General features: G+C 41.8%; 1 protein-coding gene across 1 annotated transcript in view; it reads right to left on the bottom strand.

Moving 5' to 3' along the window:
• The window catches only part of ppp2r5eb (protein phosphatase 2, regulatory subunit B', epsilon isoform b), a 42,448-nt gene that overhangs the window by 20,047 nt on the left and 7,056 nt on the right, over positions 1–15,345 (bottom strand). Inside the window, exon 2 of the mRNA XM_070919815.1 lies at positions 14,218–14,381. Within this exon, the coding sequence (XP_070775916.1) occupies positions 14,218–14,381 (164 nt within the window). The remainder of the gene's footprint in view (positions 1–14,217; positions 14,382–15,345) is intronic.

Genomic DNA, 15,345 nt, shown 5'->3' on the forward strand with positions numbered 1-15,345 from the left:
TAGCAACAAACTTAAGCAAACTGAAAAAGCACATATATATATGCACAAGCTGTATAAGCACCTCCATCAAAACAGAAACTGTGCGTCATGTTTCCTGTGGAGGAGAACAGTTTCCCAGCAGTCACTGCTGTCAGTACTGGGCCTACAAGCCATTGGGGTTGAACATTACATAAAGGATTACAGTGACAAGAGATGATAAACGCTGACCGTCATAACATCTGCTCTGTTCGGTCCAACCAGCAAGACAGACGTGACCCAGCAACATGTCATCAGCTGTCGGTGCAAATCTCCACAGGAGGCTGGCACACGACCAACTGGTCAACAATCATGTGTTGACATTCACGTGCATGTACCCATGTATACACATATGGCTGTTGCAGTTAAGCAGGGTTCAATGCCAGACGCACAGCACAATACAAAGGTCGATTTGACTTGGCTGCAGGTGTGAAGGTGGTCTGCTGTTTTATTAACTGCCACCAAATTCAGGCTTTTGGTGAAAGATACTTCAGGGTTTATGGATGGAAGACTTGGTTAAAAACAAAAACATTCCACAGGTAGATCATCAGCAAGACCTATTATTCTGCTTTCATGCACGTACAAAAGTGTGACATCCAGCGTTGAACAGCGTTGACTTTTCATGCATCAAAAAGAGAACAAACAAAAAGCAAAGACGAATCATGATGTCACTTTAAGGATGTAAACATGACTGGAACAGATAAATGAGGAAAGTGAACCACACCAGTCAGAGTGAAACAGCTGTAACCATGGCAACCGAGTCAAACAGTCAAACACATGCTGAACTGGATCACAGTGCACTAAACCTGGTGCAAGTAGTGCAGCAATTACTTTTAGATTTTTGATTTCAATTATTCTGACAAATAATAATATAAAATTTTGATTAAATGAATCAATAAAGTGCCATAAAATAGCAAAAATGCCTATCACAAGGTGACGTCTTCAAATTGCTTGTTTTGTCCATTTAACAGTTCAAAACCCAAAGATATTCAGAGAAACAGAGAAAAGCAGCTAATGTTTGACATTTGTGCTTGATAAATGACTTAAAATGAGAGTATGTGACTGTTGCTGCCATTGTAGCCACAAATGACAATTATAGTTTAGTGATAAATACTAAAACATACTGTAGTTTAACAGAAGCACAAGCAGAGAGTCATTAAGTCAGAAAAGCCTGCTAACATTAGCCGCTGGCCAGACCAGACGAAGTCAGGCTGTAGCTGAAATCAATCAGTGTATTGAATTGTCTATTTGTATGTGGAAGAATGTATTATTCTTTCAAAAGTTATATAGCCTCGTTCTAACAGATTAACAGGTTATCAAAGTTGTAGGCCATTTATTTTCTCTCAAACAACTCATCTTTTTAGCTAAATTTCAGACATCCAGAAACCTATAAAATCCAATGACATGTCATAGTGTGCGCAGTAACACAGCTGTATGTTATTTCCTAGTTTGAAACTGTGCTGCAGTAGATTTAGACTTTAGACAGGTCACAGACCTGTTGCACAGTACAGTACATATATGTGCTGACCCAGTGCAGGTAACGGGGAAGGATTTGCTGGAAGAACTCCAACATATAAATATATATCGATGACCCAGATACAAACTACCCGTGCCCCTATCTCCATGTTCTCAGGTCTCATATAAGCGTCCCAGCAAGGCGCCAGGCTGCTGTCAATCATTAACACATACAGTCGTCCTGGGTAAACTTTGCTCCCAGCTACTGTAACCAACAACATGGCAGGTGGCAGAGCTATGGAGGCCCCAGTCACTTTCACTCCTGTGGTTGGGTAACAAGGTGTCACAGGTACTAAATGTCTGAATTACATCTCACTGAGACAAACTACAAGACTCCTGCAACCTCCTAATGAGAGCAAACCCTCCAGGAAGCCTGATCAGTGCTTCATCAGCGACGTGCAACGAGATATCAAAGACCTTCATCTTCAAACTGCATGAAATGTCTGGCAGGCTAATTTGAAATGGACATAAGAGAGACTTTTACTTTAATATTTCCTTTTGAGCTACACATGAAAACAAGGCTTTTTGCATTTCTGCCTGAAAGGAAAGGTTCGTGCCCATCTGAACTTTGAAACAGGTTCCTTCTGTTCATATTGACCATTAAAAGATCCCTTCCCAATGCAAAAGAAAAATACGAAATCCACCGTCATCGCTCTGTGCAAAAATGTATTCAAAAGTGTATCTGAAATGAATCTCTTAATGGCCAATATGAAGTCTGGGATAAAGACTCATTGGGGTCCCTGTACTCTCCAATGAGTAAACAGAAACACAAAAACATCACGAACCCTTCCAGTGTGATGGTGTTGATTACTACTGGAGCTGCAGACGCTGATGATGCTTGTTGCGTTGGTGGATAAACGCCTCCACGAAAAGACATCATTTTAAAATAGTTGCTAATTATGCGCCTGGCTGACAAGAAAACACGATGTATATTTACAGCCTTTTATCTATTTTACACCACCTCAGCATTATGCAGTGATCAGAACCTAAAGCGGAACTTTAAATGCCATTTGATGCCAATCAAGTGCTGTGTTCATAAAAAAGACAATTAATATGCAACAACTTTGATAACCTTCGAATCATTTACGTCATTTTTCAAGCAAAAAAGACAAAACGTTTGTGGTTGTAGCTTCTTAGAGGTGAATATTTTCCTGGATTTCTTCTATGATTGTAATTTGAATATGGACTTTTGGTCAGACAACAGAAGAGAGAGTTGAGAGAAAATAAGGACGTCTTACAACAACAACATTTAACCCAAAAATATAGCGTTTAAACCTGCAAATCCGCATACTGGAGACACTGAAACTTACAGTGTGGTATTTTCATTTGATAAAATGATAATCAATTATTGAAAAAGCCATCTATTCATTTTCTGTCCATCAACACATGAATGAGTAAAACAACTCTTCAGGACTGGTGTTGACATTATTCCAACATGGATGGACACACATGGTAATAAAGATCCTGAAGAGCTTGCTATTCTTTTGCCTTGATTTGTAATTTGCACTACAGATGAATTTTTTTTTTCCGTAATAAACTTACAATGAAGCTTGAAGGATGAAACATCTGAATTTGTTAACTCTTCCTCAGTCATCAAACAAATATTTTCTCTCACTTTGCCACATTTTGTATTAACAGTCTATATATTTTAATACTTAATATGCTTGAATTCTGAGACATCAGAATCCATGTTGGCAGGGTAGCGTTGCCTGGCACTGCCGGGACAGACCCTCACATAACTGACAGGTCACAGGTTTGAACCGCCTTACAGCTCATGTGTCATGTCAAAAGTTTCCCTGAGTAAGACGCTGTTTTGAGAGCATCAGCTCAAAGTCTGAAACGTAAAAGCTGCTCTCTGAGGCAGCGGCAGGAATGATCATCTGGGACGGTTCACACAAAGACAGCGTTCACGAGTCCAGGTGAGAGGGCCGCGTCGCTCGCAGGACTCGCATAGCAGGAATTCCAGCAGACATGAGCGCCACTGAATCAAATTCAACACAACACAACACTGGAGGTACCTGTCCTTCGCCTCGGCTCACTCGCCACCTTCTGCTGCACCAGAGCCAGGCCACGTATAGGTCGACATGTGTACATGTGTGTGTGTGGTGTCAGGACAAGATGTGCCTCCATCAGTACATGCTGATCTCCGCTGCCAAGAACTGCACTGGTTTTGTTTAGATGTTATCGATTAGGGCTGAACGTCAATACCCACTGTTAGTGTTTTTGTTTTCTAATGTTTCCAACTTTAATATGCTCACAGCACCAAGTATCAAAATGTACCAAAATTCAAGGCCAGATTTGTACTGCCTTCACTTTTATTAGGTCCTAATTAGTTAAGTTAAATCAGAATTTTCTGCCAATTTCCGACTGTTCATTTAGGTAAAGTTCTTATGAATGCTTGTGATTAAAAAAAGTATTGTTTTAAGTGTCAGTACCAAAACTCAGTTATCTTACATCAGCACGAGTATTTAGTTTATTTAAATTAAATCTGTATTATCCTATAATCAATTCTCATTTCACACACTTTGCATATTGATTCTGGTTCCTGTTGAATCCTGATACAGATTGTTTGTATTATTTATTATTATTATTTGAGAAATAAAAGAAACCAAAATATTATTGAACTGATTAGTCGAGTAATTGATTAATGAATCGATAGAAAATGAATCTGCAACATTTATCAAGTAAAAATTTTCAATATTTTCAGACGTTTCATAGACTAAACGATCAATCGAAAAACATAGTTGATAGATTATTCAAAAATGAAAATAATAAGTAGTTGCAGCCATATGTTGTAAACACTACACACACACACACACACACACACACACACACACACACACTTGTGTATTAGCATATGCTTAACAGCAAAGTAGATGGAAGCTCAGCGGGCCCAAACTTCACTTTCCAGAATCTCAAAGCAGAATCAAAAGGTTCTGCGTCTCGATGAATCCCTGGTTCTTCTTTGGAACAGGTTTGACACCCAGCCACAGACTGAATCCACATTCGCATAATGTCAACACTTGCTGGAATACAATCCAACACATTCCTCCACATGGAATCATAAAGATAAAATGTACCGATTCCTCCAGTGAACTTTCCATTCTCCTCTCAGCCAGTAAAAACACTCGTCTTCTGTTACCATTCCAAGTCCATTTTAAGTCTACCTTTCCAACTGCCTCACACACACATGACAGGCTGGGCTGGCTGGTAGCAGCGACAGCCCTTGACAGCAGAGGCTAACTTTAACACTCAATGCTCCTGTGCTAGCTGGTGAGAACCCCCACACACACACACACACACACACACACACACACACACACACACACACACACACACACACACACACACACACACACATTCACGAGTTCTGTCACTCACTTAATCAGGTTTCCTCTCCCTGTTAGGCACCAACAGTAGAAAACGGCAGTCATGGACGTTGCGGTGTGAGCTGATTTAAGCCAAACATGTGGACAACAGAAGTTTAGCTGACCCACGCTTCTCTTGTGGCTTGTTTGTAGCGAGTGGGGCTGGAAAAATGTAAAGAGACACCTCGTGGATCAGGTTTCTCCTGAGGGGAGGGAAGACGGGGCAGCGTGTCGGTGGGCTTCATTGGCCAAACAGCGACCAGAGGAAGCTGCCGAGAGAGAGACAGGGGCGGGTTGTGCAGCATTGTACATCTCAGTCTCTCTCTTTCTATTTTTTGCTCCTCTCTTTTTTTATTTTATTTTAAAGCCTGCTGCCCAGAGAGGTCAGAGACGCATCAGTCCTCCTACGCGAGGTGGATGTGAGCCTGAAACGTGAGAGGAACCTAATTCAGGTCGGAAATGCCGACAACATGTTCAGCCACACGAGGATTTGGCCCACATCAGCCCGGGTGGAAATCAGCAATCTGCTCCAGCAGGCTGTTTGTCATGCGTTTCCCATTTATGCCACAGCGTCTGTGATAGGAGGGGGTTGATAGTGAGACGTCAGCAGCTAACGTCATTGAGAAGAGAGAAGAGCACCTCCAGGAGAGCTGGGAGGAGGAAAACACTGAAGTCACAGGAGCAGGAGGAGGAGAACGAGGACAGGAAACCCACAAATCTTTCTCCTCTCCTCACACGGACGTTGGTGGACTACAAATTTGCCTTTGTATTTTCAGTTTTCCAGCCAGACTTCACAGGCAAGAGTAAAAGCTTTGGCAGGTGTATGTTGGATAAGAGTTATTACTTTAATGTATTTCTCTACATCTTTTGTTTGGGGAAATTCAGGTGTTGGGGTTTTTTTGTTTCTAGTACTGTACATTAACTAAAGGGGTGCTATGACAATATAATATTGTGCTTCCATAAAGTTGGGGGACCTGCAAGAGATGGATTTAGAAACATGAATGGAAGCAGCAGAGGCTGAGAGATGCTGACTTTTTGTGACTTACCATTCAATTCCATTTTGTGCCTCAATAAAGACTTGAAGACAAAAATGGCTGATGATAAGCTGTAATTTCCCATCACGCACATGAGGCCAAATCTGGGCTTATAAGAGGGAGACTCTCAAGGGACCACGACGATGAGCAGGGGTCACGTGACTGACACAGCTATCTGAGCTAGCACACCTGCTAGCAATGTGCTACGTGTTTACTTATTACTTACTATTAGCTGTGCCAGTTGTTATTACAAGGTTTTGTTATGGACCACAATGGCTGTGGGTTTGACAATGTTGTTTTTATTTTTAAAAATAGAAATATTTCAGTGGGAATTTGCTATTGAAAAATCACCATCACTGTCTTGTTACTGCAGTGGCATTGAGTTGTGTTCACTTCATTACCTGAAACTTCTCCAGACATTGAGCTGGTGGAAATCCTTCGGTGACAGTCCCACACATTCAAACATTTCTGCCAGAACAGAACTGTAACAGAGAAAGTCATTTATATTGGAGGGATCCCTAAAGACGCATGAATATATAGTCATATTTTGGAGGGAGTTTGGCTTGCTACAACTCTCTACAACTTTTCTATCATAACCACTGTTTTCACACTTGAATCCCAGTGATATGAAAGAAAGAAAAGGAAACACTGCAGGTGGATTTTACCTTGTTTTTCCTTTTGCTGTCGAGAGTTTCTCTAATGTATCGCAGGCACATCTAGCTTTAAATCACACACACAAGATTATTTTGCTTCTTGTAATATCATCTTGGCATCATGATATGTAATTGTTGTTTCCATGCTGCCTATTTGCATGTGAGGAGAGGAGAAAGGGAATGAAAGAGGGATGGGATGGACAGACTCCCGAACAGAGAAGGAGTTTGTTCATGTTAAGCTGTTGCCTGACAGGAACCTTCTCCTTCCCCTCCTCTTCCTCCTTCTTCTTTCCTTCCTGCCACAGAACATTAAAGGACTCCTAATCCTTCCTCCAGGTTTCCCGCCAGCCTCTTCAGCTCTCTCTCTCTTCTATTTGCATTTCTTGTTCTACCTCCTTAAGCGAACATCTCTGTGGAAACACTAAATGAAGCTTAAACTGTGTAGCAACTGTAACACATATGTAAATTAGATTATATAATTCCTACTGTATATTTATGATATCACTGCAGAATCTTTTCATATCATGGTACATGACGGGTGGATTCATTCGGTGATGTGATGTTTTTGTTGCTATGCCAACGCTTGTGGACACCAGGGAGCTTGCTGGCAATTTTTCCTGCCCTCCTCTTATGAATGTTTATTATTTTGGAGAAAACTTTTCACCACACGAGTAACAGCAGCACAGAAATCATAGAAACCCTTGGGGTCCGCACGCATCAATTTTTCAGTATTTTTGGTTTTTTATTTAACCTTTATTGATTCAGGAGACTCTGGCGGGATGTCCATGTTTTTTATTTTTGCTTCACATTCACAAAGTTGTATACAGTCCCACTTGGGAGCTGTGGAGTACAACCTCAGCCTCGTGCTGGAAGATGAAGGGCCTTGCTCAAGGGCAGTTTGCCAGTAGTTGTTGAGGGAAGTGAGAACAGCATTATTCTTATAAACTTTTTTCAGATTTTCCCTTCCATTGTGGGATTCAAACCAGTAACCTCCAGTTTTATGTATAGTACAGGTCCAGCAGTACATGGTTTTGTCCTGAGCCAATTGGGATGTTTGGTTCATTAATCTCTTCAGTTCTGTACATCCTGTGAACCAAAACATTACCGTCAAATTAGTCGACTTCACTCCAATAAGGCTTAGGTCACAGCATGCTAGAAACCAGAGCTGGAAGAGCCTTCAATATCAATGACATCTACCAATGAGATACAGCTACACAGGACAAAGAGTCTGTGTGCCGAAACTCTTCAACCAAAGTTGTCTAAACAATCAAACATGCTAAAACATTAGCGATAGCATGAAATGAATGCGTCTACTACAGGGCTTTAAAGGGTTTGCTATAATGTTGCTTCACATGTACATTTCGGTTATCATGCATGCATAAAGAAGTACAACACTCTGAGGGTTTCTCTATTTAATTATATTTTTGTGTCTGACACAAATAATCTGTTTATGATACACTACACTTAAACATGATGTCAGTCACTTGAATTGACTATCTTGCAGGTTCAGTTTTTCCAATAAACTTTCATATAAAACTAGATAGAGCCGACTGAGCAATAATCTGCAGCTCAACCTGACCTGTTATGCAGTGAGGAAGCCTCAAGTCACTAAATACCTTGAAGTCACGCAGAGCACTCTGCTACAAGGCTGTTCTGTCATGTGAAGTCGTGTTCAAGCTACATCCTGGGCCATAACTTGCAGGTATTTCCTTGATCTTGTAAATCATTCCAAACCAATTCAAAGGTAAGTCACTATCTGTTTAACCAGGGGTGTGGCTTTGGCTGCCAAGTGAAATCGACTTATCTATTGTAATAATTCCTACTGCTTGCGTCATCCGTTAGCCCGGGGATCCCCTGGAGGAAACTGCGCCCTCCTTGTCTTCCTCTAAACGTCTAGGCAAGAGCTGCATTGCCAACGACGGGATTTATGTAATCCACCGTGCCTTACCAAGACCCTGTTTGTCATTTTTGGATGAAGCCTGACCTGTGACGGTGACTAACCCGCAAGGAGGAAGAGGAAGAGGAGGAGGAGGGAGGGGGAGATGTGATTTGTGCATCTTGATGATGCACTTTCGCAGTCTGCTAAACCGACAGCGCCAAGTACATCTGCCCAGATATACGCCCACCTCTGCTGCTGCTGTGTACATGTGTACCTCAAGGCAGGAGGCAAACGCCGAGAGATTATGGAAATGGAGGGAAAGAAGCACAGCAAAGCGGCTTCCTCCATCAGAGAGAAAGAAGAAAAATATGCATCCTACAAGAAAAGGTTAAATGAAGGACAAGCAGGAGAACAGGTTGAATTTGTTGAGTTGTAGCCTGAAAATACAATATAAGAGGAACCACATCCCCACTGTCACACTAAATGAAAACATCCTCTATGGGTATTAAAAAATGAATGGAAACAAAGCAATCCTGAAAAATCATGCAGCAATATATAAACAGCAGGAACTGGAGACACATCTAGACACTATCTAAAGAAAAAAACAGAAACTGTAAAACAACAAAGAATATATAACCTAAAGTGCAGCATGGAGGTAACAAATAAAAACAGAAGAAATTGTAGAAAGGTAGGAAAACAATCTTGAAATCACTAAAATTGTGAAAAACTGAAATATATATATATCTGACCTCTTTTTCTGAACACTGGTGTAAAACATTCCCAAATGGGCCGAGCCTTGGGGCGGCCTCAGAGACGGCCAGCCAGTTAATAAAATACAGCGCTGCCCGATACACATCTCCCTGCAGTTATATAACGCTGAGGGATTAGAGGTAGAGGAGCCTGTCAGTAAAAGAGACGACAAAAAGCAACAGATATTGTGTGGCGCACCTGAAGGCCACACTCGTGTTGTGGTTGTCTGAAGTTGCCTCTGTTGGCCCACAATGGTTGATTTCATTTATTAATTCTATTTTACTGGTTGGTGGTTGAACACGGGGCTTTTTGGCATTCGTCACAGAGAGTCTACTGTTTATCTGTGGCATAAAGTTCTCAACAGAAAAGTGGAAGAGGCAAACTTAATCCTTCTTCTTCCACTTGCTTTACGCAGACATGCTGTATATGGGAGTGGAGGGAGCCTCGGAGGTTAGAGTAGCCGTCTTGTGACCAGATGGAAGGTATCCTGATCCAAATCCTGGGAAATAAAAGAGACACTCCCCACAAACTACAGGCTGTGCTATGCTTCTGCATTTCAACAGCTCAGGATGAACAAAAGGAGAGACACAAGCATCTTCAGTGTACTTGTGCTTACAGATAGAACAGTTCTTTATATAGCAGCTCTCACTGTGGAACTGCCTGCATCTTTGGACAGAGCCAGGGTAGCAGTTTCCCCCTCCGTCCAGTCTATATGCTAAGCTACGCTAACCACGTCTAATATCCATCTCCTCATCTAACTCTCAGAAAGAAAGCAAATAAGTATACTTCCCAAAATGTTGAACTAGTCCTTTAAGTGTAAATAAACTAACAACTTAAAGCTGCAGGATTGTGTCCCATTCCAGGACATTACCAGCTTCCCTTGGTTTAGAGTGGATGCCAACTAACGTTAAGGCCCACTTACTGCAACATTCATATTTAATAACATTAAGAAAAATGCTGTTAAGTAGCTAAAACAGGCACGTTAATCATACGAGCCAACAACAAACATCAGCATCACTTTGGTCTCACGTTGCCAAAACCTTTGGCACACCAGGGAAATGGCTGGCTGAGCCCATAGTCACTGAAATATGTCTTCTTTTTATTTTAAAGCAACGCTGGATGTTGGAGTTGCTTTCCCATCACAGCCCCAAAACTTTAAAACAGCTACACCTGCTAATGTTGGCTAAGTGTATGAAGGTGTTGATTAGGGCCGAGTGTAGAACCGCAATACTTTTGGCACCAACCAAAATGTGTCTTTAGCACACTGTGTTGCAAATGCGGAAAGCTGGCCTCAAATGTCTGGTAAGATTCGTAATCTGGTTTACTTATTCTTTGATTCAAAGGGTCCTGATTTAAACCAGAATTTAGCCAGTTTTAGTCTCTATTTTATGATGGTTCTCATAAAGTTCTCCTACGTACAACATTTAACTTTGCCTTCTTTTGTAAGATGAAAAGGGAGTTTTGTAGTAAAACGTACATAATTCTGAAAGGAGGGTATCAACATGATAGTTTTGGTATCTGAGCTAAAACTCATCGTCAACTCTAGTCATACCAAAGCGTCTCTCCTTAAAGTCCTTCATGATTCTCAATCATAGTCTGGGAACCAAGTTGCAGACTCCACCAACCAAAGCTCTCAGCTAGTCATGATCATGCAGATTAATACGAGCACAGCAGGTAGGTTGATATAAATATCTTCATATCTCTTCTGCACAGACCCTCCAGCAGCAGCCACGCTGCCCGTCCACACGGAGGCTTGGCGTCGCTCTCAAACAGAACTACACATCACTGAAGCCATGATTTAGAAACGTGATCATCAGCATCATGTTTCGCTTCATGATGTACAGTACGTCTCTGCAGGAACAGAATACAGCACAGAAGCAGCAGACCGGGAATAACACCAAGCAATGAAATCTGTTATCGGTGACGTGTCCGACTACGTTTCTAATTCAGGACAGACTCTGTTGTAAGTAAGCCGCCTCCTGAAGCGACTGTGAGGAGTAAAAGTTCCAGTGGAGCTGCTCAGTCAGGAGCAGCAGACCGCGATGGTGGTGGTGAGAAATGTGTGGAGCTGTGTGAATGTGAAGTGAACGTGTGAAACTGAAGCAGGGAGGTGCTGAAAAAGACCCACCATGCGCCGGCTCAGATAAATACAGTACGACCATAAAAGACAAACTAAAATATACAACAACAAGGACATTCTGACTGTTAGCATGCACATATGGCACTTTTATTGTATAATTATACGACTAAACCGTAACTTACATTAGAAATAATACTGTAATAAGTACTACTGCTTTATTTCATTTATATAGATAACAGGTCAAGCCTGGTTTCAGACGTCTGGATCACCATTCACATCCACTATTGTTCAAATTTAAAGTTTAAAGTGAAAACAAAATGGTAATTCATCATCATTAAGTGGCTTCAAATCTGTTGTCGTGGTAATGTTACAGTCAGATATTTGCAATGTCAGGCAGCAGCCTTACCTTTATTTACAAATTTGCCTTTCACTGTGTCAAGTGTAAAATGCTTCCACAAATTTGGTGTCAGCGTTTATCTGTTCACAGTTTCCTCCGCTTCACGCTCACAACAGTTGTCTAATTCACTGAGAAGGCAACAGGGCAGCATTTCATGAACGTCCCCGCTGGAGGACAAAGCTCAGCCTGTTGTGTTTAGACACTGTAAATTTCAAATTCAGACAGATCATTACAGATAGAATATTTAATTTTTCCTCGCATTTGAACTCCAGTCTGAATGTCAAATAAAACATGACAGCCCTAATGTGCGCCATTAGACTGAAATAAAACTGTAAATTGGCGAGATAAAGAGTCATCTGACACTGTGAAAGGACAATTCTTCTCCTGAGGCAGAACGTGAAAATGATTTATAGATTAAAAGTGGATCTTTGTTTTGTATTTGGAGAAACTGGGACCTGAAAACAAACAAGGGAAATGACACATTCAGTGCACAGCCTGCCAAATAGCTGTGTCAAGAAGTCGGAAAGACGTAATTACTGGAGTGAAGTCTGTTAAAATTGAACTTTCTTTACTGCTTCTACTTTGACAAAACACTGTACTGAGAAAAGTTTCAATATATTAACTTTCTGTGTGGCAACATTCCTGCTGTCACCACCAAACCACACCACTGCTGTATTTACTCTAGTGAAGAGGTGGTGTCTCATTGTGTGTTTCTACGCCCAACTGCATACCACACATCGCCCAATTCACTTTGTGTGATTTGTGAATACACTCCACTGTTTAGTAATACACTGGCAGAGACAATATAGCATCATGTCAGGAGGTCGCTGCCACTTCCAGCATCACAAAAACATGCATCTGTTCAAATCAATCTACTTCTAGGGCAGTGGTCCCTGTCCTGCGGGTCGGGAACCCCAAAGGGGTTTCCAAGATGAATCCAAGGATTAGGATTAACAAGATAGAAGAGAATTAAAAAACAACAAATTGTAGGAGAAGAAAAAAATCGGTTAAATATCGTATTAACGTGATGAGGGGTCACCACCCAAAAAGTTCAGCCACTTTTAGGTAAAAATGGCTTCATATGAACATGACGTGTTTGGTGTACATGAACCATAAACAGATGGAATCAGAAGATTGAAGACACCCTGTGTGTGACAGACACAGACAGCAGCACTGACCTGCCCTGTGTGATCATCATAATGATCTACCTGTCTAGGCACGTAGCACACACACACACACACACACACACACACACACACACACACACACACACACACACACACACACACACACACACACACACACACACACACACACACACACACGGAAACAACAGCACTCAGACAGAGTTAGACTCTGAAACAAGCAAGACAGGAAAATAACTGGCTCAAGTTTAGCAGCTCTGGTCGACGCTGCACCAGTTTCACAATAGTTTCATGAAGGCATCTCTGGGCCGAGGGGAGCTCAGGAGGACAGACAAACACATGCTCAGTGCATGGTTACATGTTAAAAGACAAGCTGGGGTGAAGGTGAAGCTAATGTTGAAAATTCACTGCACTCTTGACACCACATGGCAAACACTTATAGGCACATCTAGACTTATAGTCCCTGGTGGGTCCATGTGTATAAAATCATGTCGGGCAACTAAAAACTGTTTAAACACAAAGAAGTTAATTTTATATTTGATTCCAAATATGTAGGCAATTTCAGGGATGTGTGTGTGAAATGATGCACAAATACGCAGAATATTTAGCGCTCTACAGCAGCTCACGGTTTGTACACATATTTTTGCACAAATCTATTTCCTTCCATTTTACATGTGTAACTACAGTGATGGTCTTTCCGCCATCCATAATTTGCCTTCCTCTACTCAGCCTGCTTATAACTCGCTGGAGCAAATAGGTCATTCAACAGTAGAGCTGTCACCTTTTATTTGAAATGCTCCCCGATGTGTTGCATGCCTTGTTGCCCTATAAGTAAAGTGGGCAATTGCTGTTCTGTTCACTGAAGAAAGAGGGAGAAAACTGGCTGTTTGACTTAACTTTTCACTCAAGTGATGTAGTGGAGGCACCATGAATGAACGAAGCAATCAATATCAATTCTGCAAGGTAGTTGAAGATGAGGCTACATGGGCTGCATTCAAATTGATTAGAACACATTACGAGTTCCTTCTCATTTGATCCAACATGAAGTTCTGAAAAAGTGACGTTTACGCCAGACTTCAATAACCATAAATGGAGGAGTCACAAGTTAAGAGACTTGTGTTGAAACTGATTTACACCGGAGTAAGTTGGACCTAATGAAGCGAGACTTTCATTGACAAGCTTCACGTGAAACATCCTTCTGATCTGGGATCAGTTCATAATAAACTGAATGTGATTACTTTTGCACAAACGAGGCCACAAGAAGATTTCAGCAGTTACTTAATGTGCGTGTTTGGCAGGGTTATCACACCTTCAGCCTCCCACACCATCAACCCCAACATTAACACACACACACACACACACACACTCCTCCCCCTCTTACCCTTGAGCAGTGGCAAGGGCGTGAGCTCTATGGGTTTGCCCTGAGAGCGGAACTGGGACGAACTCTGCGACCGCTTCTGCTTGGCCTTCCTGACAGACTTCCGTGAAAATCCGTCCACTTTGTCCACAGATGGAGATGTGGTGGCTGCCGAGGACATAGCCCTGCTGGGAGAAACACACAGGGGGGGGCGAGCGGTTAACACAAGGGCAGAAGGATTAACCACAGAAAATTGACTGTTTTACAGAACTGAAACTGGTTACTGTTGACTTGAATTTCATGTCAGTGGTGTAACTTTCCAGCCAATCACATGAACTTTAAATTATTTTTCAATTTACTGGTGAATTTATAAATTTCACTTTATTTATCAATATTATTATTTATTTCACATTGTCTCATTATTTATTTAATTTTGAACTCTTCAAATTAAAAACCATGTTTCTTGTTGCTCAAATGCACCGAAGACACATTTTCAGCCACTCATGCAGCTCCACCGCAAGTTTTTTTCTTTTGAGCTCATAAAAGCAAAAAAAACCTCCAGCATTTTATTAGTCTCACAACAAACCTGTGCAGCCACAGCAGACAGCCTCATTGTCCCAGCATGGGAGACTATTTAGGCCTCAGCTGAGGTTAGGCCAGTAGACAAACACACCGCCTTCCTACCTGCCAACGGACCATCACACACACACACACACACACACACACACACACACACACACACACACACACACACGTCTACCCACAACAACTGCGGTCCTGCGGCTGTGAGGCGGCGCCACAGTGGGAGGAAGCTGAGGAAATGTCCACTGCTGCGTGTTTGCTGCTGATTACGTCTAAAGAACTTCTAGCAAACCGGCTGCTCAGGCGGTGACAACAAAAACAAGCCGCAGCAGAAGTCACAGTTTTCACTGCTTTCTGAACCACATCTATGAGGAAACGCTTGGAAAAATAAAAGTGAAGGTTTCTTTCTCAGCTGTCAGAAGGGGCGAGGAACTGCCTGATGATACTGCTCATTACATCCTACAAACAAAAACACATCTCTTGCCACAAAGAATGCAACGTTTGGTCTGATGCATTTTTAACAGCTATTAGATGTTAACATGCTGAAAGTTGTCAATCCCAGATGTCATG

The sequence above is a fragment of the Enoplosus armatus genome, chromosome 15 (genome assembly GCF_043641665.1).
Source record: "Enoplosus armatus isolate fEnoArm2 chromosome 15, fEnoArm2.hap1, whole genome shotgun sequence".
Classification (NCBI taxonomy): Eukaryota; Metazoa; Chordata; class Actinopteri; order Centrarchiformes; family Enoplosidae; genus Enoplosus; species Enoplosus armatus.